At 41.4% G+C, this 25,508-nt stretch overlaps 2 protein-coding genes across 3 annotated transcripts; one reads left to right on the plus strand and one right to left on the minus strand.

Moving 5' to 3' along the window:
• Positions 1-1,070: 1,070 nt before the first annotated feature.
• atp2a1l (ATPase sarcoplasmic/endoplasmic reticulum Ca2+ transporting 1, like) lies at positions 1,071-15,523 on the plus strand. 2 transcript variants are annotated; one of them, XM_082545046.1, is made up of 24 exons: positions 1,071-1,356; positions 2,296-2,313; positions 2,635-2,717; positions 3,846-3,950; positions 4,789-4,927; positions 5,770-5,850; positions 5,939-6,024; positions 6,123-6,420; positions 6,508-6,674; positions 6,769-6,857; positions 6,953-7,055; positions 7,150-7,281; positions 7,415-7,531; positions 8,159-8,377; positions 8,466-8,577; positions 8,737-8,960; positions 9,078-9,298; positions 9,387-9,589; positions 9,679-9,764; positions 9,847-9,980; positions 10,090-10,207; positions 10,318-10,435; positions 10,715-10,760; positions 14,867-15,523. In XM_082545046.1, exons 1-23 carry the CDS (start codon positions 1,239-1,241, stop codon positions 10,717-10,719), a joined length of 2,976 nt encoding a protein of 991 aa, XP_082401172.1. In that variant the 5' UTR covers positions 1,071-1,238; the 3' UTR covers positions 10,720-10,760; positions 14,867-15,523. The 2 variants fall into 2 exon arrangements, with proteins under 2 accessions (XP_082401172.1, XP_082401171.1); XM_082545045.1 differs by lacking the exon at positions 10,715-10,760.
• sult1st6 (sulfotransferase family 1, cytosolic sulfotransferase 6) lies at positions 15,524-23,918 on the minus strand. The gene is made up of 7 exons (XM_082545047.1): positions 23,111-23,918; positions 22,355-22,483; positions 21,027-21,124; positions 20,679-20,805; positions 18,658-18,752; positions 16,954-17,134; positions 15,524-15,894 (listed from the first exon to the last, which is right to left on the minus strand). The coding sequence occupies exons 1-7, from the start codon at positions 23,295-23,297 to the stop codon at positions 15,782-15,784; spliced, it is 930 nt and encodes a 309-aa protein (XP_082401173.1). The 5' UTR covers positions 23,298-23,918; the 3' UTR covers positions 15,524-15,781.
• Between the last annotated feature and the right edge of the window lie 1,590 nt (positions 23,919-25,508).

Raw genomic sequence — 25,508 nt, forward strand, 5'->3', positions numbered from 1 at the left:
CAAATAATGAAAGAAATATATACACATCCTCATTTAACCTGCAGATTTATGGCTTAAAAATGTATGAGCTGATCTCCCACAACCATGAGGTGGGAAAAAGGAACATATTAGCTGTAATAAACTTGATGCTCTGCTTCCACCACAAGAGGCCATTGTGACTCACTGAATAACAGTTGTGGTGGGATCATCAGCCACACATCTACTTAAGCTGTGCCGTATCAACCTGCTGCCAACCATTGCTCATAAAAAAAGAGAAAATAAAACTCGATCCTCCTGTATCTGCAGCCGGGGCTTCTCCTCTGTGGCGGGATAGTATGACACACTGGCCGTCCTCTTGGCATTCAGCGCCCATTCCTCTACTACACGCTCACTTTCTTCATTCCACTATCGTTCCCATGTCTTACTCAACCAGGTCGATCATCAGGCTTGGTGTCTGTGTTATTTCACATGCTTGTGCACATGTTGGTGGCAGCAGATGATGCAGCTCTGGTGTACGGAGCTCACCCGGTGGAACTGTGAAGCGTAAATGCGCCAACTTGTCGGACTTTTATTCTGTTGGTAGAAATGCAAGCTAATTTTTGTACTAAATTATTTGTCTACCATCTCCCTTCTTCAATGTCTCAGCCTGTGTGTCTCTGGCTCGTCCACCTTCCTCAGCAAAAACCAGTTGAGCCGTCACTCAATGTGCACCCCCCCCCCCCCCCCCTGCACCCCTCTGGATGATCTGCTGTCTCGCTCTCTCACCTTCTCCCTTCGTCTTATTCCACTGACCATGCATGTTCCAAAAACAGATCTCATTTTCATCCATGGTACAAATCGCCTCCACCCTCACCCCCACTCCCCCGCAAGCCCCTGCACCGTCTCTCTCTCTCTCTTGCACTGCCTCCTTTCCAGATCCAAGCCTTTTCCCGAGTTTCTGTCCAAGTCCACCATCTCACCTCCCCGTTGCTCCACCCCGAGCTCCACCCTCACACCCCTTACCATGAGCACACACGCTGGAATTTGGAGGCGTGTAATAACTGGGTCCTGACCAATCACCGGCCTTGTAGTCATATAAATCCCTGAACATACATGCACTTATTCGCTCTTTCTGTCAGTCCAGCACTCCTGAATTGGAGGGTGCCACACGTCTAGGTGAGGGTGGTGGAACAAGGGTGAAAACAGCAGAGAACAACAAAGAAGTCAAAGAGCGGGGCTAGACACGGTTAGTCGGCCAATCCCTTGTCTATCCAGAGAAGATGGAGAACGCACACGCGAAGACCTCGGTAGAATGCCTGGCCTACTTCTCGGTGAACGAGAACACTGGTCTCACTCCTGACCAGTTCAAGAAGAACCTGGACAAATATGGCTTCAATGGTGAGAGTTCGGGCATCGGGGATGGGTGGGAAGCCTACTGAAGGAAGAAAACCCCACGTAGTAACTGTCAATGAAACATCTCAGTGTTTGCATTCAGAATATTCCACAAAGCATCACAGCTTTTGCTAAGATAAGTTCTGGAAGTCTTCCTTAGTCAACACCAGTGGAGTTTCTTGCCTTGCTTGTAGTTAGCAGGGCTGGGTTAAAGCTTTTTTAGAGTGCAGTCGCAGCAGCTGATAAAAATGCAGAGACATTGAGAAGCAGAGACTTTGAGAGCTTTGAAGAGCTATTTAAAGATAGCCAGAGAAGATGACTGGAGAGCGAGAGAGACAGGTGACGGCTCAGGAAGCTTCCTGGGTGATATATGGTGTGGGCAATAGCAAGAGGTGTGGATGATTTTAGGCCGGATCAAATGGGGAGGTCCTCAGACGGCTTACGACTAAGTGATCGGGAATATGATTGCTAATCAATAACTACAAGGAAGGCAAATTCCATGGCAAGAGTTGCTTAATAATGTATTACAGTTATTTTAGCAGTCATGTTCCTGCACTCACTGTGACGTTGCTTTACAACACTTAGTAAGCAGTCATTACATTTTTATTAATTGAATTTTTGTGAAAACAGTCGAGCTTTCACAGAGGTTTTGCAGGCTTTGACTGGAAATCAAAGTAGGCTGGGTCCTCCTGAAATAATTAAGCAACACAATGTGTTTTTAATTAAGCCACTGAGTTGTAGAGCTTAAGTTATTAAGTGTGAAGCACACAGAGGATTTTGAAAAGGTGGATGTTTTTATAAACTAGAGGGCGCATTTATTGTATAATTCCATCATAGTGTTATGCTGATAATGTTTAATAACGATCGTGAGACACTTTAACTGACTGTCTTTTCGCCCCGCTCTCCTTCTGTCTCCACCTCCTTCACTTTGGTGTGCAACTCCAGAGCTGCCCGCTGAGGAGGGTAAGTGTTCCTTCAACACATTTACTGCATGTTTAAATGTGAACAAGAGCTTCCAGACACCTGATATCACCCAGAGAGAATGACTGGCGTGACTTCACTGAAGTCACGCTCATCCTCAAAAGGTCTTCAGTCAAAACAAGCAGGCAGCATTTTGATTGTGTAATTTAATCACCATAAGATAATTGCATCACACTTGCCACTGAAGATTGTTGGTCAATCACAAATCCAAACCATAGTGTGCAAACTTGTACCACACAAATACACTCTAATGCATGCTTAATGAGGTGATTATTATCCACTGATTGTGTCCTTGTCCTGCAGGTAAGAGCATCTGGGAGCTGGTCATTGAGCAGTTTGAGGACTTGCTTGTCAGGATCCTGCTTCTGGCCGCTTGCATCTCCTTTGTAAGTAAACAAGCTATTCCTGTCATTTACATTTTAAGCTTAAGTGACAGGAGGAGTATTTGTAGTAGACATAATAGCAGCAGCAACAAATGAAGCAAGGCACTGACACTTGTGGACAGGTTCCAAGTTTAATAGCACTACTAACAAGAATACACTCTTCAGGTTTAAGATAACATCCAGCTAATCATTTCACATGTTTAGATGTAATCTCCGGCCCCTCACACATTCTTAAGAGTCAACTTAAAAGGTGATTGCATTTAGTTTAGTCCATCACACAAACCAGTCCACTAAAGCAAGCATGCTGCAGTTACTTGCACTACTTTATGGCCACTTTGTCAAGACAGCTTCCCATCCCCTCCGCCCCTCTATGTATTTTTGAGGACGACAACTTGAGAAGAGGGAGACCAATTGCGAAGTCTACTAGGAGGTGTATTAATTGCTATGGCCAGTTTCACCCTTTCGGGCAGCTGTCACGATGGCCTTAGAAGGCGAATATTGAGGAGCCAGTGAGAGATGGGGGGCTCGAGGAAGTATAGGGGGGCAGAGGGGTAAGGGTTTATTTTAAGAAAGCCCCAAGCTGAGGAGAGAAACTGAATCCTTCGGGAAAGGTCAGGCCTGAAGAAGGAACGAAGGGCCTCCTTAGAAAGACACTTTTAAGTCAGAAGGAGTGAAGAGCTATTAGGACACTGAGATTAATCTGAAATCATTTTTACACAGCTATTATCAAAATAAAAGCGTTAGTACAGGAAAAGAAAAGACCAAAATATGACTAAATGTAAATGATGAAAAGGTCTAAAAAATGTCTGTGTAGGTATATGTTTAAAATTATTGTGCTTTTCTTTCTTTTTTTTAAAATTGTTTACATGTTTTTTTTTAATCATGTAACTGATATAGATAAAAACACTGAATTCATACAAATATAAAAAGTCCCATAAGTACCTACCCCCCCTTCATGGCAATCTCTACAACCGCTAACACATTTGTACAAGCTTATATACTTGTTCAGCTTACAAGAAAAATTAATGAAAAGCATTTTGTTGTTAAGAGATATCGGCCCGCTGGTTCTCAGGAGCAGGATAGCCCATTGTCACTGTTGTCTCCACCGCACTAACCATGCTCTCACCACAGGTGCTGGCCTGGTTCGAGGAAGGTGAGGAGACCGTTACTGCCTTCGTGGAGCCCTTCGTCATCCTTCTTATCCTCATCGCTAACGCTGTTGTTGGCGTGTGGCAGGTCAGTAATGAGGCCCAGGTCATTGAGCAATAAGCTGTATCCATTACACTGATGACCGAAAGTACACAGGTTCCAGTTACTGCCCGAGTTGGTTTCTCAATTCGCATTTTCAAGCTCTTAAATCTGAAATGTACATCAGCGCTCACTCGATCTTATGTGCAAGTATGAAAACATTTATATAATATTATTACTGTATGACTTTTTAAAATATTTAACACGTTATATCTGGCGTTGTTTGGACTTCAGACATTTAGTCATGCTCTTCTTCATACATGCCAATAAGTGTGTGGCACTGCTGTCAGGCATCACTCAGAGAGGGAACATTGCTGTCATCATGTTCATGCCAAGTGTTGAAATCAGCTGCTTCCCTTCCCTTCTGTTTTCCGCATCTAAAGAACTGACATTAGCAACCCGCTAATCAAAGATCATCCCAGATTACATTTCCCTAAATGAGTTTATTTTCTTGCACTACTTTCCATACTGATTTAAAAAAAAATAATCTCTAAAAAGAAAACCCACCATAAAAATTCTACTGAAACCTAATATGGACCAGACCACATCAGATAACAGATGTGACCTACTCATGTGACATCAGTAACGGGTGTAATTGCTGTGGGTAATGACTCAAAGCCTCTTAGAGGACATGCCCAGTGCCAGACCAAGGACAAAATTAGTATAGTTTACATTCAAACGAGGATGAACAGGCATGTGGACATCCGTGTGGTGTCTCTGTATCCTCTGATACAAAGATTATACTTTTATTTGTCTGCAGTTTTTAAGCAGATCCCGTTTTCTTCTTTCAACTCTTAATGAGAGTTTGTGTCTGTGTTTGCCGCAGGAGCGTAATGCTGAAAGTGCCATCGAGGCTCTCAAGGAGTACGAGCCCGAGATGGGCAAAGTTTACCGCTCTGACAGAAAGAGTGTGCAGAGGATCAAGGCCAGGGAAATCGTCCCTGGAGACATTGTGGAAGTGTCTGGTAAGAGATGTCGAGCTTCCACATGGGGAGTCTGTGTTAATTATTTTTTTAAATGGTCTGTCGGGGGGCTCTGTATATATTTTCAACCGGGGAATACTCACAACCTGTTGTATCAAATACTCTTCGATGTCTAATTACAGTGAAGCTGTGAAGATGCTTTCACTGAGTTCCTTGCATTTCTATTCAGGGAGTGAAAGGCAGACACAAGTTTAGGATAGATGTGCCCGAGGAAGGCTGATGTCAGAGCCTTGTGTCTTTTTAAGGCGGCGTGAATGAGGCACGACAGAGTAACACCGCAGCGAAAACATGCTGACTGTAGGAAAACAAAATTATGAGTATAAATACCCCCACGAGCACCTGCCGCACCGCCTCTTCCCTCGCTGCCGTTGACACTCCTGTTAATTTGTCAGTGCACACCTGTTGCCACTCTAGCTGGTGGCCCTGCCCCCCTCACCATGTGTGCTTCACTCTGATTGGTCAGAGCATGTGTCATTTAGAGCTCTGCACTATTATGAAATCCGTGGATTAAGTATAGAAATTTAGCAAGTTGTCTGAGCATTTGGTGCCTATTTTAGGAGCTATTCATAGTATTAGCGGTGGTAGTATTATATTTCACTTTGATTGAATTCAGTTTTAATAAATGAGTGACATGAATTGAACTATTTGGCACTATTGCAGTCATTTGGATGTTATGGAGGTGCCAACATAATTAAGTAGGAAACGTTTTTCACACACAGTCCCCATGGTTGTTTTTAACTTCTTTCTAATGTCAGTAAGAAAGTTATTTATGTGTTCTCTAACAGTTCACTAAATGTTAATGATAACTTCTCTTCTTTGCACAGTTGGTGACAAAGTCCCCGCTGACATCAGGATTGTTTCTATTAAGTCCACCACCCTGCGTGTTGACCAGTCCATCCTTACTGGTAAGCTTTTAAGAAAATCAGCCACTACATCCTTTTCTGTCCTTTCTCCGTTGGCAGTTTTGAGTTAATTCTCTGATTTCACTCTCAGGCGAGTCTGTCAGTGTGATCAAGCACACTGACCCTGTTCCTGACCTCAGAGCTGTCAACCAGGACAAGAAGAACATGCTTTTCTCTGTCAGTATATCCTGTTACTATGATAATTATTTCTCTCACCTGTCCTTTCATTTCCTTAGCCTTACCAGGTTTCTCTTCCCCGTTTTTTTTCTCTGTAGGGTACCAACATTGCTGCCGGCAAGGCCGTTGGTGTGGCTGTCGCCACTGGAGTCTCCACTGAGATTGGCAAGATCCGTGACCAGATGGCTGCCACCGAGCAGGAGAAGACTCCTCTGCAGGCCAAGCTGGACGAGTTTGGCGAGCAGCTGTCCAAGGTCATCTCCCTGATCTGCGTTGCTGTCTGGGCCATCAACATCGGCCACTTCAATGACCCCGTCCACGGAGGCTCATGGATCCGTGGTGCTGTCTACTACTTCAAGATCGCTGTTGCTCTGGCTGTCGCTGCCATCCCTGAGGGTGAGGACAGGAAACACAGTGAAAGAACAACATGTTTCCACTCCGCTGCTTGTTTGTCACACTCAGTTTTTCACTAATGTCCCTCAGGTCTGCCCGCTGTCATTACCACCTGTCTGGCCCTTGGTACTCGCCGTATGGCCAAGAAGAATGCCATTGTCAGAAGCCTGCCCTCTGTGGAGACCCTGGGCTGCACCTCCGTCATTTGCTCCGACAAAACTGGCACCCTCACCACCAACCAGATGTGTGTGACCAAGGTGGGTTTTTAACCAATGAAGAAAAGTGTACTTTAGACAGCTTTCATGAACTCTCCTTCATGTGCAAAAACTGTCTTTGTTTCCTCCCCTGCAGATGTTTATTGTCAAGACTGTTGATGGGGACCACGTTGACCTCGATGCCTTTGATATCTCTGGCTCCAAGTATACCCCAGAGGGCGAGGTGTAAGTTGGCTTTTATTGCCATGTATCGTTGTTCGGTGTAGCCAATCAAATTCAGACAATCCAACTCTAATTTGTTTGCAATTTCCTCCTATCAGTACCCAGGGTGGTGCCAAGGTCAACTGCAGCTCACACGACGGTCTTGTTGAGCTGGCTACCATCTGCGCCCTGTGCAACGACTCCTCTCTGGACTACAACGAGGTAAAATCGGAAAGCCACACTTTTTATTTGCCACAATTCGACTTTACTACCTGCAGAGAAAGAAATTCTCTCCTTCATTTCTTGTTTTCTGTAGTCCAAGAAGATCTATGAGAAGGTCGGTGAGGCTACTGAGACCGCCCTGTGCTGCCTGGTTGAGAAGATGAACGTGTTCAACTCAAACGTGAAGAACCTGTCCAGAATTGAGAGAGCCAACGCATGCTGCTCAGTAAGTCAGCTCGTTTCATTTGTGGAGCAATGAAGGCGATTTACGTTTGCTGATGAAAACCATTGTAGTGAGCTGAAGTTACGCTTGAGAGTTTTTATTGCTTTATAGTAAAAACATATATATCGATCAATAGGTGATCAAGCAGCTCATGAAGAAGAACTTCACTCTGGAGTTCTCCCGTGACAGGAAGTCCATGTCTGTTTACTGCACTCCTGGTAAAGGTGATGGTGGTCCCAAGATGTTTGTTAAGGTCAGTTCACTCTTACCTGTTGTCATAGTGTTTGGGATAAAAGATGGACTAGGGTTCTGAAAACTGCAATCTTTCTAATGGCCAGCAGGGGGTGACTCATCTGATCCAGCTGTGTAAAGGTCTATGAGAAAGCACATCATCCATCACCATTAATCGCTTTTCTCATGACGTTATGGTCTCAAACCTTTAGTTTCTGATTTTATTGTATGCAACATAGCAATCATCTAATTATCTTATGAGCATTCAGTGTCCCCGGGTTTGTTAGTAGATTCACTCCCTGCTTGTGATGTCTGTTTTTACAACAAAGCTAAGCTGGCCTGTCAACACGCAACATACAACTAAAGATGATAAACGTAATAAAATTCTGGATTTAAAGTCACTCATATCTTTCATAAGTCATTTTTGTTCTACTACAAGTTGCACTGTTAAAATGATTTAGTTGAAATGTAGTAGCTTAAAGCTGACATCTTCAGCTTTTTGGTGTAGAAGTTCCTAAAAAATTAATTCTGTTGGTATTTGCATTTTTCCTTTAAAAAAAAAATTGTAGCAGATGGAATAAATATTAAAGAACAGGCCGAAATTGTTTGTCTCTGTGCCGCCTTTACAATCTTCCTGCTTCATGCCTAGGGTGCTCCTGAGGGTGTGATTGACAGGTGCGCCTATGTGCGTGTCGGCACCACCCGTGTGCCTCTGACCAACGCCATCAAGGAGAAGATTCTGGCTGTCATCAGGGACTGGGGTACTGGCCGTGACACCCTGCGTTGCCTGGCCCTGGCCACTCGTGACACCCCACTGAAGCTGGAGGAGATGAACCTTGAGGACTCCACCAAGTTTGCCGATTATGAGGTTAGACATCCTGACTGAACTGAAACCTGGAGATACAGCCATGACAACATGTAAAAACTTGGATTGATTTGTTTCCTTCTCCCCTAAGATGGACCTGACCTTCGTTGGCTGTGTGGGTATGCTGGATCCCCCTCGTAAGGAGGTCACTGGCTCAATTGAGCTGTGCAGAGATGCTGGAATCCGTGTCATTATGATCACTGGTTAGTGTCATGGAGAGCTTTTTTATTATACCATTCTTATCATCAGAAAATCGGATCTTTCTGTTCTGCTAATACACAATCATACAAAGTTGTTTTTATTCTCCGGAAACTGTCCTTTTTACAAGGTTTCCACTCATTTTCTCCTTCTCCATGTGTCAGGTGACAACAAGGGAACTGCTATCGCTATCTGCCGTCGCATTGGCATCTTCGGCGAGGACGAGGATGTCTCCGGCAGGGCCTACACCGGACGTGAGTTTGATGATCTGCCTCTCCACGAGCAGTCCGAGGCTGTGCGCAGGGCTTGCTGCTTTGCCCGTGTGGAGCCGTCCCACAAGTCCAAGATCGTTGAGTTCCTCCAGGGTTATGATGACATCACTGCCATGGTAAGAGCCCAGCAGTGCAGGATGCAAACTAAACCTGTTACCGACACAGAGGTTGTGTTAAAGTGTTGTCTGGTGGTTTGGTTTGTCTAATGCATACTTCATCTCCTCCAACCGCAGACTGGTGATGGTGTGAACGATGCCCCTGCCCTGAAGAAGGCCGAGATCGGCATCGCCATGGGCTCTGGCACTGCCGTTGCCAAGTCTGCCTCTGAGATGGTCCTGGCTGACGACAACTTCTCTTCCATTGTGGCTGCTGTTGAGGAGGGCAGAGCTATCTACAACAACATGAAGCAGTTCATCCGCTACCTCATCTCCTCCAACGTTGGTGAGGTCGTCTGGTGAGTGACCTGTTTGACACACACTCTGTACAGCTACACATCTTTCTTTTTGTCTCTGGCTTAACTTCAGCCCATTACCCTCCCTCAGTATCTTCCTTACCGCTGCTCTGGGTCTGCCCGAAGCTCTGATCCCCGTCCAGCTGCTCTGGGTCAACTTGGTGACTGATGGTCTGCCCGCCACTGCTCTGGGCTTCAACCCACCTGATCTGGACATCATGGGCAAACCACCACGCTCCCCCAAGGAGCCTCTGATCTCTGGCTGGCTGTTCTTCAGATACATGGCTATTGGTGGTAAGTGGAACTGTGTGAGTTTGGATGGATTTTGATTGAAAGTAGGTACAACAGTTGTCTACACTGACACGATCCACCTACACTAACAGGATATGTCGGTGCTGCCACTGTTGCTGGCGCTGCCTGGTGGTTCATCTATGACCCCACTGGCCCCGGGGTCACCTACTATCAGCTGGTGAGTGTTTTTCTCTGTTTCCTGTTGCTTTCCACTAAACACAGATGTAGAAATTTACTGATTTTACTTCCTATCCGTGCAGTCACACTTCATGCAGTGCCACGATGAGAACGAGGACTTTGAAGGCCTGGAATGTGAAATCTTTGAGGCTGCTCCTCCCATGACCATGGCCCTGTCTGTACTGGTCACCATTGAGATGTGCAATGCTCTTAACAGGTACTTCTTTGAATGTGATAGAGGAGGATGTAGCTTGTAAAAAAAAAAGGTTTCTTCATGCAACAGATATATTCTGCTCTCACGTCTCTTCTTCTTCTTCCTCTTCAAGCTTGTCTGAGAATCAGTCTCTGGTGCGCATGCCCCCATGGAGCAACTTCTGGCTGCTCTCTGCCATGACCCTGTCCATGTCCCTGCACTTCATGATCATCTATGTTGACCCTCTCCCTGTGAGTCAGAAGTTCAGTTTGAAAATCTTTTTTGTTTTAGAAGCTCTAGTTTATGTGGATTTCCTCCGTGGGGTTCAGCTTCATCTGACTTCCATTCTTTTCCTCTCAAGATGATCTTCAAGTTGACCCATCTGTCAGTGGAGCAGTGGCTGATGGTCCTGAAACTTTCCTTCCCCGTCATTGCCATTGATGAGGTGCTGAAGTTCTTCGCCCGCAACTATGTTGAAGGTAAGCAGCACTTTTATAAATCCACAAGAACAAAAATAAACAGAGATCTGTCCCAGTTCCTAAGATAACAGATAATAGTTTTACTTAATCATTCATGCATTACTACCATCATCTTTTCAGAGTATTTATTAATATTTTAACTTATTAAAATTAACCTAGCCTTTATCTAATTTCATTTTAATTCAATCAGGTTTGATTCTGTGTTTTTAATCTGCCTGTTTTCACTTCTCTCCATTCATCATTAACTCACGTAACCCGTTTGTTTTTGTCCATTTCCAGCTTAAATTCAGCCAACCCATCACCATTAACCTGTAACTAAACCAAGGTATTCCAAGGCTCACACTGCAGTGTGTAGCGCTGTGTAGAGACTGTTTGTCCTTTTGTGTATTTGTTGCTATTTCAATGTGTTCAAGCTGTTATCAGACTCACTGTGACCTCCGGGGTCTCCTCACTACTCATTCATTGAAAATCAAATTGAAAAACATTGGGTATCATGACTTCTGTATGGGGAGACCCTCGAGTGTGTTGATCTGAGGTTTCTGTTTATTGGTTTTTGTTTTTTTCTTCGTGAGATCACCGTGAGCAGGTGAGTAGATCACTTTGTATCTCACCAAGGTTACCTTTTATAATCATTATATAAACATTAAACAAATGTTTTTTCTTAGCACTTTATGATATAGCTGTAAGCAGATAAAAGGTCTGTGTGAGTATTAATTGTTCCCTTTGTCAACAGATTTTACTCTTAATCTCTTTTACTGTTAGCATTATGTGTAGTTTTTTCCTCTAGAGCTGCAATAAACTCCAAAATAATTTATTACATGTTTATATGAAGCTTATAAATAATAACAGTGACTTTTTCATAAAGTAAGCCCCACATTTAAAATGCTCTCCCTTGTAAATAAAGGCTTAAATTGTCTTAAACTTCTTAAACTAGCTTATATTTCTGAAAGAAAGTCATACTGTGAAACTGTTCTTTGTTCTCCTTATGAAGACAAATCGGGGATGTAGCTTTTTTTATGTTTAAACCCTCAAACTCTGGAACCTACCTTCAAATATGAAGTCTAACAATAATGTCAAGCAGTTCTTAAAATACACCTTTTTAATGAGACATTTAGCTAATGTTTCCACTAAATAATAGATCGCTATACAGCCTACGAGTGAGCTCAGCCACATTTAGTGGTCTGGTAAATAAAGAGCATGTGCATTTTGTCTTTGTCAGTATCATGTTGGCCTCCTACTTCTGTCGTGTCAAAGTTTGTTTGTTTTCATATTTCTGTTTATATTCAACAGGATTTTGTGCAGAATTTAATTTTATGTATTGCTTACGGATAAAGTGCTTAAGAAATTTAAGAAAACACAACTATTTTACAAATCTGTAAAGTTTTTACATTTCTTTGGGGGGTTTAACCAAGTTCATGTTCTAATTTGAGCCAACACACCAGACCTGACTGAGAAGTCAAAAGCTAAGTGAGGGTAACTGTGGTTCAGGGGATTGGGAAGCGCTTCTGTAACCGGAAGATCGCCAGTTCGATCCCTGGGCTCTCTGTCCTGGTTGTTGTGTCCTTGGGCAAGACACTTTACCCTACCGGTGTTGGCCAGAGGGGCCGATGGCGCGATATGGCAGCCTCGCTTCAATTCAATTCAATTCAATTTTATTTATATAGCGCCAAATCACAACAAAAGTCGCCTCAAGGCGCTTCATAGATACAGAGAAAAACCCAACAATCATATGACCCCCTATGAGCAAGCACTTTGGCGACAGTGGGAAGGAAAAACTCCCTTTTAACAGGAAGAAACCTCCGGCAGAACCAGGCTCAGGGAGGGGCGGCCATCTGCTGCGACCGGTTGGGGTGAGAGAAGGAAGACAGGATAAAGACATGCTGTGGAAGAGAGACAGAGGTTAATAACAGATATGATTCAATGCAGAGAGGTCTATTAATACATAGTGAGTGAGAAAGGTGACTGGAAAGGAAAAACTCAATGCATCATGGGAATCCCCCGGCAGCCTACATCTATTGCAGCATAACAAAGGGAGGATTCAGGGTCACCTGGTCCAGCCCTAACTATATGCTTTAGAAAAAAGGAAAGTTTTAAGCCTAATCTTAAAAGTAGAGATAGTGTCTGTCTCCCGAATCCAAACTGGAAGCTGGTTCCACAGAAGAGGGGCCTGAAAACTGAAGGCTCTCCCTCCCATTCTACTTTTAAATACTCTAGGAACAACAAGTAGGCCTGCAGAGCGAGAGCGGAGCGCTCTAATAGGGTGATATGGTACTACAAGGTCATTAAGATAAGATGGGGCCTGATTATTTAAGACCTTGTATGTGAGGAGCAGGATTTTGAATTCAATTCTGGATTTAACAGGAAGCCAATGAAGGGAAGCCAAAACAGGAGAAATATGCTCTCTCTTTCTAGTCCCTGTCAGGACTCTTGCTGCAGCATTTTGGATTAGCTGAAGGCTTTTCAGTGAGTTTTTTGGACATCCTGATAATAATGAATTACAGTAGTCCAGCCTGGAAGTAATAAATGCATGAACTAGTTTTTCAGCGTCACTCTGAGACAGGATATTTCTAATTTTAGAGATGTTGCGCAAATGGAAGAAAGCAGTCTTACATATTTGTTTAATATGTGCGTTGAAGGACATGTCCTGGTCAAAAATGACTCCAAGGTTCCTCACCGCGTTACTGGAGGCCAAGGTAATGCCATCCAGAGTAAGAATCTGATTAGATACCATATTTCTAAGATTTTCAGGGCCGAGTACAATAACCTCAGTTTTATCTGAATTAAGAAGCAGAAAGTTAGCGGCCATCCAGGTCTTTATGTGTTTAAGACATTCCTGCAGTTTAACTAATTGGTGTGTGTTATCTGGCTTCATGGACAGATAGAGCTGGGTGTCATCTGCATAGCAGTGAAAATGTATGCTATGTCTTCTAATGATGCTGCCTAAGGGAAGCATGTATAATGTAAACAGAATTGGTCCTAGCACTGAACCCTGTGGAACTCCATAATTAACCTCAGTGTGTGAAGAGGACTCTCCATTTACATGCACGAATTGGAGTCTATTAGATAGATATGATACAAACCACTGCAGTGCAGTACCTGTAATACCTACAGCATGTTCTAATCGCTCTAATAGGATATTATGATCAACAGTATCGAACGCTGCACTGAGGTCTAGCAGGACAAGCACAGAGATGAGTCCACTGTCAGAGGCCATAAGAAGATCATTTGTAACCTTCACTAAAGCTGTTTCTGTGCTGTGCTGAGCTCTGAAACCTGACTGAAACTCTTCAAATAAACCATTCCTCTGCAGATGATCTGTTAGCTGTTTGACAACTACTCTTTCAAGGATTTTTGATATGAAAGGAAGGTTGGAGATTGGCCTATAATTAGCTAAGACTGCTGGGTCTAGAGATGGCTTTTTGAGTAAAGGTTTAACTACAGCCAGCTTGAAGGCCTGTGGTACATAGCCGATTATTAGAGATAGGTTGATCATATTTAAGATCGAAGAATTAATTAATGGCAGGACTTCTTTGAGCAGTTTTGTAGGAATGGGGTCTAAAAGACACGTTGATGGTTTGGAGGAAGTAATTATTGAAGTTAACTCAGAAAGATCAATTGGAGAAAAAGAGTCTAACTTAATATCAATGGTACTAAGAGTACCATTGATATTAAGTTAGGGACAGGCTTCTGTCAGCCTGTCCCAGGGCAGCTGTGGCTACAACCGTAGCTGCCTCCACCAGTGTGTGAATGTGAGAGTGAATGAATAGTGGCATTGTAAAGCGCTTTGGGTGCCTTGAAAAGCGTTATATAAATCCAATCCATTATTATTAAACACTGAAGCTAATTTTCTGTTCAGCAATGTAAAAAAATAACTGTACTGGCAAAAAAGTAAGTAAAGTCCTCAGTAAGTAACTGGCATTTGAAGTAATAATGTGCTTTATTATTTTGTAAAACAGTAAATTTATAAATACACGAATGACAATATTTCTTTTTTAGCATCAAAAATATCATTTTGATTAAAGGGCTTGTGTATAAAGGCTGATTAACCAGACCAGAAATATTAAAAAATATTTTAGTAAACTAACAAAACTGTTAATTTAGGGCAGCTGACCACCCTTACCTTGGTGGTCTTATAAATTTTTAAGCACTGTGTATTTGTGTGTCTGTGTGTGTGTGTGCGCGCGCGCAGGTGTCTGTTTATATGTATGTATTTCTGATGCATTGCTTGTATTTTGTAGTTTTAATATGTTTTTATGCTTGTGACGTCCTTTGATCCTCTGCATGCCATATTGAGCTGTACACAAACTGAATTTTGTGAAGCCCTGTCACTTTAAGTTTGAGAGACGCTATCAAAGTGTCATTCTTCTTATCACACGAGAAATCACGTAGTTTTCCTTTGTTTACCAAATCACGTGTCTCTGGTCTCTGCAGCAGGTACAGAAGTTAAATAGAGATGTAGAAGAAGAGGATCTTCAGGGCTGAAGAGAAAGAAGCGGAGGAGAGAGAAAGATCACAGCCAGAGAGGGGAGCCATAAAGAAGAAAAAGACTGAAAAAAGAAAACCTTATGGAAAAAAAACAAACAATAAAATTTGTTTAAAATCTGCAATAAAAATAGTCTCTGTATAAGGAAGGAGATTGAATTAAAATGAGGGGAAGTATCCTGATTAACCAGATAAAGCAGTAATATTTATGATTTTATTCTAAGAAGTAAAGTATGTATTAAAGGTGATTATTTTTTTTTGTTAACCTTGGATATTCTCAGCTGTTGTGTTTTTGCGTCCATTTTCATATGACTGACTTTCCAGCTCATTACTTTGATTCTAGTCTTCGTTGCTCGTGTCTTGTGCAGCCTCCCTGCTTTAGCTGGGCTCTGTACAGTGTGGTGTAGGGTTGTTTAAAATGACTTCATATGGGCAGAAAAACCACTTGCTTTCAGCCGCCAGCGCTCTCTATGACCATGCGGTCAGCGGACTCAGTTGGAGGTCTCGTGACATAAAATGGGCATGTCTACTCAGTCACAACACTTTTGGTCTTATATATTGTTTACTTGATAAGCTGCAATAAAGTGATGATTAAAAACTTGTGAATTTATTGTGGAGCATGTTTTTATTGGGAGTACATTTAGATGACCTCCTCTGGAAATGCCACGAGGATGAGTGATTACAGTGTTCAACATCCATACATATTAAATGTGAGTCAAACCATTTTAATTTTATAGCAACTATTTTGGTTTTTTTAGCCCATGACGGGTTTTTTTTGTTTTTCGCTTCTGCTGTTTAAGCGTGGCTCAGCGACAGTCATCAGTCTTTGGTTTGCACAGCGAATTCCAGAAACCCCCGGATCCATTAGATGAGGGTCCTGAACGGTATGTCGACGTCCTTCATCTGCTTTTCATAGTCTTCATCAAACAGCTTTGATTGCTCAGCTGTGAAATGGTTTTTCCAGTCACCCACTTCACCTGCATATGAAAAGGAAGACAATTTTGTTAAGTTGGAAAATTTATGCTAAAGCCTCTATCAATGTTTTTGTTTTTTTTGTTTTTTTGCACAAATGAATAACTGACTGGTGCTTAAAAAATGTTTTCCAAAACAGTCATATGTAATGCCCACACAGTGTCTCATTTACCGCTAATACATTTATTAAATTATAACATGTAACATACAACATGCGTGTAAACACTGTTCACATTTTGTATCACTGTGGATTTTAAATCAAAAACTGCAAAGTGCAGAATTCCAGCTTGAACTGCTCCGGATGTTTTTCAGCCATTTTTATATGTAGTCATTAGATGATTGATTGACAAGCAGTTTCTTGAGGCCATGAAATTTCAGAACTTATCAAACAATCCTTTTATTTAAAATCATGTACGTTTGTTAAACTCATTTTAAGCCTGTGAAAATGTGAGGTTATCTGTATGACTAGCTGTAATGTTTAGCCCCATACTTTTTTAAAAACCTGGACGTCTGCATTTCAGTTACATCTTGACTGTTTGAGTTAAGATCCACTGTGATGTGTACAGAGGTAAAACTCCCAAAACTGTATCTTTGTTTATAGATGTAATTATATTGTGCTGATTAAATACTTAATGACTGGTTTGTTAAAAGTGAGGGGGAAAAACTGACCATATAATTGTTGCAGAAGCCCAGGCTAACGATGCCTTGTTTGAACTAAAAATCCTCCAAAACTTTAAATCGACTCTAGTTAATATCTGCCAACAGACTTATTCATTTGAGTGTTAAGTTGTTGTAATGTATAAATAAAATAGAAGCGAGAGCTCAAAATCCAGGGACCTCTAGGGGGTGCCCCTGCACTGAAGGACAGGTAGCAGAGCAGTAATTGCTGCCTTTGAGGAGCTCAGACTGTTCACAAGTTGATTTAACCTTGTGACATTATTACATGAAGATATTTGTGTGTCTGAGACAAATATAGGTGTTCATGACATTTTAACTGCCCTACGTAAGGCACTCACTGGCGACTGAGATTGACTTTCCTGCATATCTTTAATTTAATAGTGCACCTTTTCTCATGAAAGGAGAGATGGACTGGTCAAACACCGGAGATGGAATGCAGGAGTAGTTGGCCATCGGGTTCTCCTTCATGTTTTTAAAGGAGGTGAGCTCCACGATTTGGCTGACGACCTCATCGGAGACCGACAAGTCCAGGTACTTCATGATGCGCTCCACTTCACGCCGAGGATTCTGGGAAAATAAATGTGACAGAGTATGTGCGGAGATTATTAATTTTTAAAATTCATTACAGATGTTCAAACAGATAAAACAAGAGGGGGTGTCACCACATTACGACTGAAAACAGCAAATACCTGAAGGTAACGGAAAAAGTAAAATCATAAGAAGTGATAAACAAAACACTGCAAACCGGTGAGGAGAGATTACATAACGGAAATCAAATTGGGAGAAGCTGTTAAATGGGAGTTCTTCCTCCTCACTGTGGACAACTGCTCACAGCAGATCATTGCCCTGTTGGGTTTCTCTCTCTAACACTTCAGGGTATTTAGCTTACAATATAAAGTATGCTGATATTTATGAATTGACTGGTCATGTGAAAAAGGATGTTTATCACGGGATTCTGTGCAGTCCTGTGAAAAACTAAGTACACCTTTACTGCTTCAGTTGGTAGAAGCAAGCTAATTAAATGCGCTTGATTAACTGATCTTCAGGAAGTGTGAGCACCTCTATAAAAGGTTTGCAAATACAGCATATCAACAGAAAATGGTAAATGGCCTGCATTTATATAGCGCCTTACTAGTCCCTAAGGACCCCAAAGCGCTTTACATATCCAGTCATCCACCCATTCACGCACACATTCACACACTGGTGATGGCAAGCTACATTGTAGCCACAGCCACCCTGGGGCGCACTGACAGAGGCGAGGCTGCCGGACACTGCCGGACACTGGCGCCACCGGGCCCTCTGACCACCACCAGAAAACACCTCATACCAACTGTTAAGTAATCTACAGTTAAATGTGAAGCCATCTGTCCAATAGGTAAAGTTTCACTGAAATTAGATCATGCAAAAGGACAATGGCCACAAGCACAGCAGCAAATCTACCACAAAAGGGCTGGGAAAGAAAAGAATAAAGGTAAGCAATGGCCCGATCAAAGTCCACACCTCAAACTAACTGAAACCTGGGTTTAAATAAAGGTCTGCAAACATCAATGAACTAAAGCAACGCTGTAAGAAGGGTCCAAAAGTCTTCCATAACGATGTGAGAGACCGATAAGGTCATACAGAAAACCTTCACTTCAGGTTATTGATGCTAAAGGTGCTTCTACAAGCAACTGAATCACTGGGTGTTTTCCACACGACTGTGCAGTCCAACTTTCTCTGTCGTGCAACTAATACATATATACAGTTCTTTGAACAATATCTCAAAGTATTTTTTTAATTTATATTGAATGTCTTTTAAGAGTATGGTACATTTGTTTTTAAATCTTCAGAAATAGGAGATTTGCCGGTAGTCACATTGTTTACAAAAAAATCTGCTCTTTCTTTTCAGCTGTATGTCAGACAGTTGGCATTACTTTTCTTTTTTTTCCTTTATACATGAAGCTGGTCTAAATCTGCATCTATAACAAGGCTTCCTAATCATTCAATCTCAGCTTTACATATGAAATCAAAGGAATGCGCTGCGTTTATTACGTTTGCTTTGAAGAAGGTTGCGCAACATGCGTTGGTTATAATCCACGTGTTCTCCTCACCTCTTTCATGTCCTCGTAGAAGAGGTACAGAATATTCCTCTTTTCTCGCTCCAGCCAGTAACCTTTCACATGATCATACCAGGAGCCCCATGACACTGTAGAAGCAGAGCAAAGGCCATTCATTCAAGCAGCTTTGATGAAAACATTTCTCCTACTCCAGTCCAGGTTTATGCTGAGTGTATGTTTATATTTACGGCTATCGTAAAGCCTCATTAACAGCTTAACATCAACATTTATGACAGTAGGTATTTTAGTAACTGTCGGCTGATAAGAGACTGATAAACTTGACCACCTTTAATGACTTTACAGCTGTGTAACTGCAGAGCTGATGAATTATTGCAAAGTGATGAATTATGATTACATAATTCATCATTTCTTTATTTTATACTAGGAAAATTAAAAGTACGTACAGTGACTTATTGACAGATGTGTCATTCTGACTAGCTTTAATATCAATATTTGGTATGACCACCTTTATTCTACAATACAGGCAGCTTAATTTCTTTCAGTAGTTTTCAAAGATACTTCTCTTGCTTTTTGAAGGACATTTAAAGATGTTGGCTTCCTTTTGTTTGGTTCTCTGACCTTCAGAAAACCTGAAGAACTATTGCTCAAGACCACTTAAAGGGCTCCTTGAAAGCAAAGCATAAAGAAATAAGGGTTGGGTCAAAAGTTTACACATCAGTACACATTTGCATGAACGGTACATGTTTTCAGTTCCTGGCAAACTGACAAGCCTCTGATTCTTATGAACAAGTTTCATGTTTGTGCCTTGAGCAGTCGAGCGCAACCAGTGAGCCAAGGTGGAATATGAGTTTATGCATGTAATGTTTGAACTTTGCCAGATTTTAGATCTGATTTTACCTGATGAACCTGCACACCCACTCCAATCCCTGGAGGTTATCAAAAGTAGCAAATCAGTCAAAGACTGACTGAACCAAAGTGCAGTCTGAGCTCCTCGGGAGGTCCTTCATATCAGCTGCTGTAAGCCCATTTAATGCACAGTACTAATAATATGAGTTTTCCAAAATGTTTGCATATTTTCATGTTAGTTACTGGGTGTTTTATTTATTCATAAATTATTAACTTTATTAGGAATTAATATTGTTTATGTCAGTGTTTATGGCATGTAAATGGCAATGTAATTTCCTGCAAACAAAGGATCTATCTTTGAATCTGATTAACTGACGGACCATTAAATTTGTTAAATAAATCAAGCCCAACGAAACCTATTATGTACATTTCCACCATATTGTGTTTTATGAAAGGCCACCTTTTTGTTCCCTAATCTTCACCAAACTGGCACAGATGCTTTAATATGTTCCAGTCAAATCAGCAGCAAAGCAGCCAAACTGGTTATATGTCACCAAGATTTTGATTTCTATCACAACTAAACACTCTCCTCTCAACAAGCTGAGAGGAGTCAGGTAATAATTCACTTTGCATTACCCAACCCAGTGACTTCATTTATAGGTAGTTAACATATATCCAATTGTTAATATAAAGACATTTCAAAAAGTTATCATTTAATGACCCTACAGCAACCATTTAAGTCTTTTTCTAAGGAAATCATTTTTTTCCCCATTCTGGAATGAATGCATTGAAATTTAATAAAGTTGTGTGATTGGTTTCATACTTACTTACAAAGCAAACTATGTTCCTAACAAGGCACATATGGTGGGAAAAAAAGCACAAAAGAAATAGCAGTAAAGAAGCAGCTTTTTTATGGCTGTCATGATGAAGAAATATTCCATTTATTTATATATTTTTAAAAAAAGGTTACATTTTCATCCAGATCCTCCCAAGATATGCGCGCTACAGCCACTCAGGGTGCAACTAATCTTATCATGACCACTCAAGCATAAAAGGCAGTTACACAAGTTGTCATAGTTTCCATCCACCATCACATATTTTGTTCACAAAAGCCTCCAGGCAACCAAAGACGCTGCTTTGGTGGGTAAACATATAGGGCTATTGATGGCTTAGAATAGGTATGAGGACACAGAGGGAAATATACTTACGCTCTCCTTGCATAAACTTGTGGATGTAGCCACCAAAGGGCCCTGGCTCAGGCTGGGTCTGATTCATAAGATCAAAGTAGTAGTAGCTCACCAGGTTGTCTTTGGCATTACGTGCCACGTAGATCACCTTCCCACATGATCAGGAGGAACACAAAAAGATATTCACAGTACAGAGAACATGTTATTTGATGAGATTGTGTCTAGCATGGCATTCGTAACCTCCCACCTCATTTATGTGCCGTATCATGAACCTTTTACCTTCAAGCTGCATGAGTTTTCTGTCTAGTAAGAAGCAATAAAATGAGGAATTTCTACTCTCACTGAAGTCTAATGGACAAGAAGTCTCACCTTGCATTTGTTTTCCCAGAATCCAGGAGGCACCAGCTGAAAAGGAAGATGCGTCTTGATAACTCTCGGGGGATCCATTTTTTCCAGAAGATCAAGACCTGAGACATAAATCCAGGGAATTGGACACAGGAAAAACTTAACATGTGTATTCCATGATTTCTCATATATTCCAACCAATGGAAACTGCTTATTAGCATTGTTGAATTTACTTTTTTTTTAACATGGTTAAAATAACATTAAACAGGAGAAAAAGTTGACACGGCCATTTAACTTAAGGCAAATTTCCCAAAAAATGTGACAGCAGTATTAATTTAATTCAATTCAATTTTACTTAGCACCAAACCAGAGCAACTGTTGTCGTGATTTCTACTAAAATGACCGAATGACTCAGCATATTGTGAACTAATAGGATTTCACCTTATTCTGAGGTATTTGCAAGATCATTTGTAGTAGCCTACTACAAGAGAATGATATCATCCAGCTATTTTGATGTAATGTCATTTAGCTCAGTGTTTTGTTATACAACCGTTTGCATTAACATGGAGCCTTCCAGGTATCTGTTCTTTGAATAACCAACCTGAATTAGAAGAAGTATATTTAAGTCCTGTTTTTACTTTTTCCCAGATGACTGAAAATGAATAAATACAATATAAAAATGTACCTGACAAAAATAACAAACACAGTAGTCTGGATAATCAAGGTAAGAACACCTGAAGTGATTAGAGACTGATGAAACATAGGCATGTTTTGTTGAGTCAACAGTCCAGGGGAGAGAAAGGGTGGGAGGGTAAAGTTCATTATTTTCTTTCTTGTATCTAATGGTTTGGATATAGTGGTAAGTCTAGCACCCCAGTACATTTAAGATTTCCTTAGACAGTAGTAACACTGACTGTTGTGCCAAAACCCTGCAGCAAAACACTACAGCTACTTTTTTAGCTGTCTGTGACTTATTGTTATAAACCTGCCTGTTAGTTCACCGTGACATGCTTGAAAGTTGGCTTCATTGTAAAAATTCAACTGGCTGGTATTAAAGTTTAGTCAAACACAAATATGGCTAATCTGTGTTGGAAAAGCACAGCTGCATTCACTGAAATGACCCAACTACAGTAACTTTTGTTGATCGCCTACAGAACTCCAGTTCAAGTCTTTTCTTTGGAGGGATATGCTTATGGGTTGAGAACTCATTGACTCTGATTGGGATGGGAAAAAAACGATCCGTTACAGAAACATTCCTCCTTGACTTGTTTTTGTGAGTTCTGACATGCTACAACTACATGTTAAACCTGCTGAGTCACAGTAGAGAATAAAAACATAGATAAAACACACACCTGAAGGGATGGGAGGTGGGGAGAAGATCTCTAGGAATGGACTGCGGACAGGTGTGGGGGCTCGTTTGCAGGCCTCAGCATCTCCATTGTGAAGGAGCAGGTCAACAATTTCCTGGGTCCATGTAGTCCCTATGAGACAGAGACATCAAACGGTGCACTGCTAAATCTCACCACATTGAGTAAAAACATTAACAACAGTCCAACAAACGTCTTTTTTGACACCAGCTACTTAGTAGTGCCACATTACAGCAGATTCCACAGTCTAACAAATTAGTCCAGAGACTGAAGGGCAGGAAAAGTAGCCTGTCTTTGTTGTTTGTTTGCTTAAATTATAACTCTCACACTTCATGAAGGCGTAATTACAGGATTAGTCTAGAGTTACTGGTGTTTTCCTTTATTGCCTGCTTGTTTAAGCAGTTACACACACACAATGTTTTGGTAGACTTAGTGGAAAAACTACTTAACAATCAAGTAATGGAAGAAGAAGAAAGCATTAACACCACAATGGAAAAATATTTCCTCACAAGTTAAAGTGCTGCATTAAAGAGAAAAGGGAAAGTGTGCTTCATTTTCTATGCTGTTTTGGCAGTGCAGTCCTGCATATTTTCATGTAACATCTGAATTTGCAACAGATAAGGAAAAAGCACAGTATTTTTCTCCATACCCGTGAGTGGAAGTGTAAAGTGTTAGAAATGTAAGAACGCAAATAAAGCTGCTTGAGATCAGTACTTTGTGTCTAACACTGTTTCTGAGTACCTGCTTTGGGGTAGGTGGCGATGAGGAGGTCCGATGGATCGGGACAAAAAGCCCAGATGTTGTCCCAGTTGTTGGCGATGTAGTTCATGAGAGGCACTCCTCTGACTGGGATGAGAGGGAAGCGTGTGATGGAGGAGCTGGCCTTATGAATAGCCTCGCTATAAGTCATTTCTTTCTCCTCTGACATTTTTTACACTGCCAAAAGCTGCCTCAAGGAAATCAAGAACAGAGAGCTAAAATCTGCCTCTTTTAAATTGAAGAGAAAAAAAAAACTTCAACAAACTCCCGAGGTCCTGCCTTCAGCTGTCTGTGTCAACCACTCACTGCTGATTTGCCAATGAGCCACATAAATCCCAGCTTCTAATGGTCCTGTTCTTCCTGATTGTCAGTCCCACAGTCAGCGTGTTTACTTCCTTTTTAAACTGTCATTATCTCCTCCTTGCATGATCCCGGCCAACAGCAGCGCTGCCTTGTTTCCTCTTGATTTCTCGTGGTCTGCAGCGTAAGTCGCCTCCCAGATCTGAATGCGGGAGCAGGAGTCTCTCAGCGGCCTCTCAGAAACAATGAACTCCCAGCTGAAGTCTGAGTGCCTCAGTCACTTTAAAACGTGTTTCTTTTTGCCCCTCTTTCTATCTTTGTAAGCTGGCTCCCTGAGTGCTTGTACCCAGGTTCTTATCAGTCTGCGATCACAGGAACTTGCACCAGCAGACCTACACTAAAGTGCCCTTATGTAACGTTCCTAGTTACGTATGAATTCCACTTTTCCTCACAATACTGTCTTGACTGCTTCCTCTGTAATCTGAGGAAGGAAAAAGGGAGGGTCGCGAAAAATCCTGCAACCCACAGAGAGGTGGACTTACATGTGGAGAGTACAAATGAAATGGATTTAAACTTCACAGTTAAATGTGTAACTCTGTGTAAAACACTCTGACCGCTTGCGTTTCTTGGTCTTTTAACAGAGTTGTGTTCATTGATTCACACTTTTTAATCACAATTTTAAAAAACAACCAATTTTTAATCACAATCAGAAAATTAGTGGCCAATCTTTACAAAAGCACATTTGGACTTTGATCCTTCAAAGTAAACAAAATGTTGACCTAATTCCAGTAAAAGAGTGCATGGCAGGGGTCTCATTTACAAGAAGAAAAATGTTTTTGTCTAGACACGCTGCTGGAGATTTATATGGACTTCATAGGTTATCTATTCAGCCAGATGAAAGTGTTTAGACTTTACATTCCAGGATTTTCAGAGTTAATATCCTGCCAGCGATAGAAACAATATTTTCACTATAAACAGGTTGAGCTGTCTCAGTGGAGTTCAAGAATGTTTTTATAAAAACTGTCTGGGAAAGTTGAGAAATTTACTACGCGTACTACGTACGGTGCGTACTATAAGTACGAGTGCGGAAGTGAGAGGCTTGTGAAATGGGACGGTCTAGCCTTCGTCGCGCTGTTCAGGTTGCCTAGCAACCATGATACTAACTGCGAGAAACGTTACAGAAATGAAGGAGAAAAAATGTTTTGTTGGTCATTCATTATTGTCATGACATCACTTTGATTAGTTGAGTATCTGAGGCTGAGACCACAGGACTGTAAAACATGATTGTTGGGCTTCATTTCTGTACCGAACAGTTATTTCAAGATTAGTTAGTAAATAACAATTAGCTAATGTTGTTCATGAGACTAAAATCATCTCACTGTGGTAATGTAAATATAATATGGCCAATATTATAGTATTGTCAGATTATTTTGATGCATATATATATATATATATATATATATATATATATATATATATATATATATATATATATATGTCAAGGCTTTACAACCAAGTTAAGTACAGACATCACTAATGTCACACAACTTTGCCGACATGTGGCCAACAGTAATGTTTTAATGATCTTCGTTATTAAACATTCGCACATAAATAAGTGACGTCATATTCAGTACTTACTTTTGACAGTTCACTCTACTTCTGCCGTATTTTGCGGCAAAATTATCCACACCCACCGCCGCGCTATGAATTGTGGGATATATGGGACCACGAAGTGTGCACCGGACCACGCTTGATATTTGGAGAAATTGACGGCGCATTTGGAGTATGCATTTGAAGTACACTTCGGATTGGGACAGCCGTCGTCGCGTGGCGGTGACGTAATCACACTTAAAATGCGAACTTCAAGCGTGCAGACCCTGAATTGGGACACAGCCTTAGTGTGTGTTTTTGTTTCCCCTCCTATTGTGTGTAAATGGTTTGGCCAAATCATTATAAAAGCTACCCTCATGTGTCTTTGTAATTAGGTCAGTTTGTGAGTTAAGTTGTGTCTCACTTTGTTTTGGGTAAGCGTCTGTAAATTCCTTTTTGTAGAGTTATATTTAGTTGACCTCTTTTATGG

The sequence above is a fragment of the Aulonocara stuartgranti genome (genome assembly GCF_965226115.1).
Source record: "Aulonocara stuartgranti genome assembly, chromosome: 8".
NCBI lineage: Eukaryota > Metazoa > Chordata > Actinopteri > Cichliformes > Cichlidae > Aulonocara > Aulonocara stuartgranti.

Coding starts and splice junctions, on each gene's coding strand:
- atp2a1l (XM_082545045.1), top strand. CDS start 1,239: ATGGAGAACGCACACGCGAAGACCTCGGTAGAATGCCTGGCCTACTTC. Junction 3,951..4,788: donor CTGTTGTTGGCGTGTGGCAG/GTCAGTAATGAG, acceptor TGTTTGCCGCAG/GAGCGTAATGCTGAAAGTGC. Junction 6,675..6,768: donor ACCAGATGTGTGTGACCAAG/GTGGGTTTTTAA, acceptor CCTCCCCTGCAG/ATGTTTATTGTCAAGACTGT.
- sult1st6 (XM_082545047.1), bottom strand. CDS start 23,297: ATGTCAGAGGAGAAAGAAATGACTTATAGCGAGGCTATTCATAAGGCC. Junction 22,484..23,110: donor CGCCACCTACCCCAAAGCAG/GTACTCAGAAAC, acceptor TCTGTCTCATAG/GGACTACATGGACCCAGGAA. Junction 18,753..20,678: donor CAAGTTTATGCAAGGAGAGC/GTAAGTATATTT, acceptor CTGCTTCTACAG/TGTCATGGGGCTCCTGGTAT.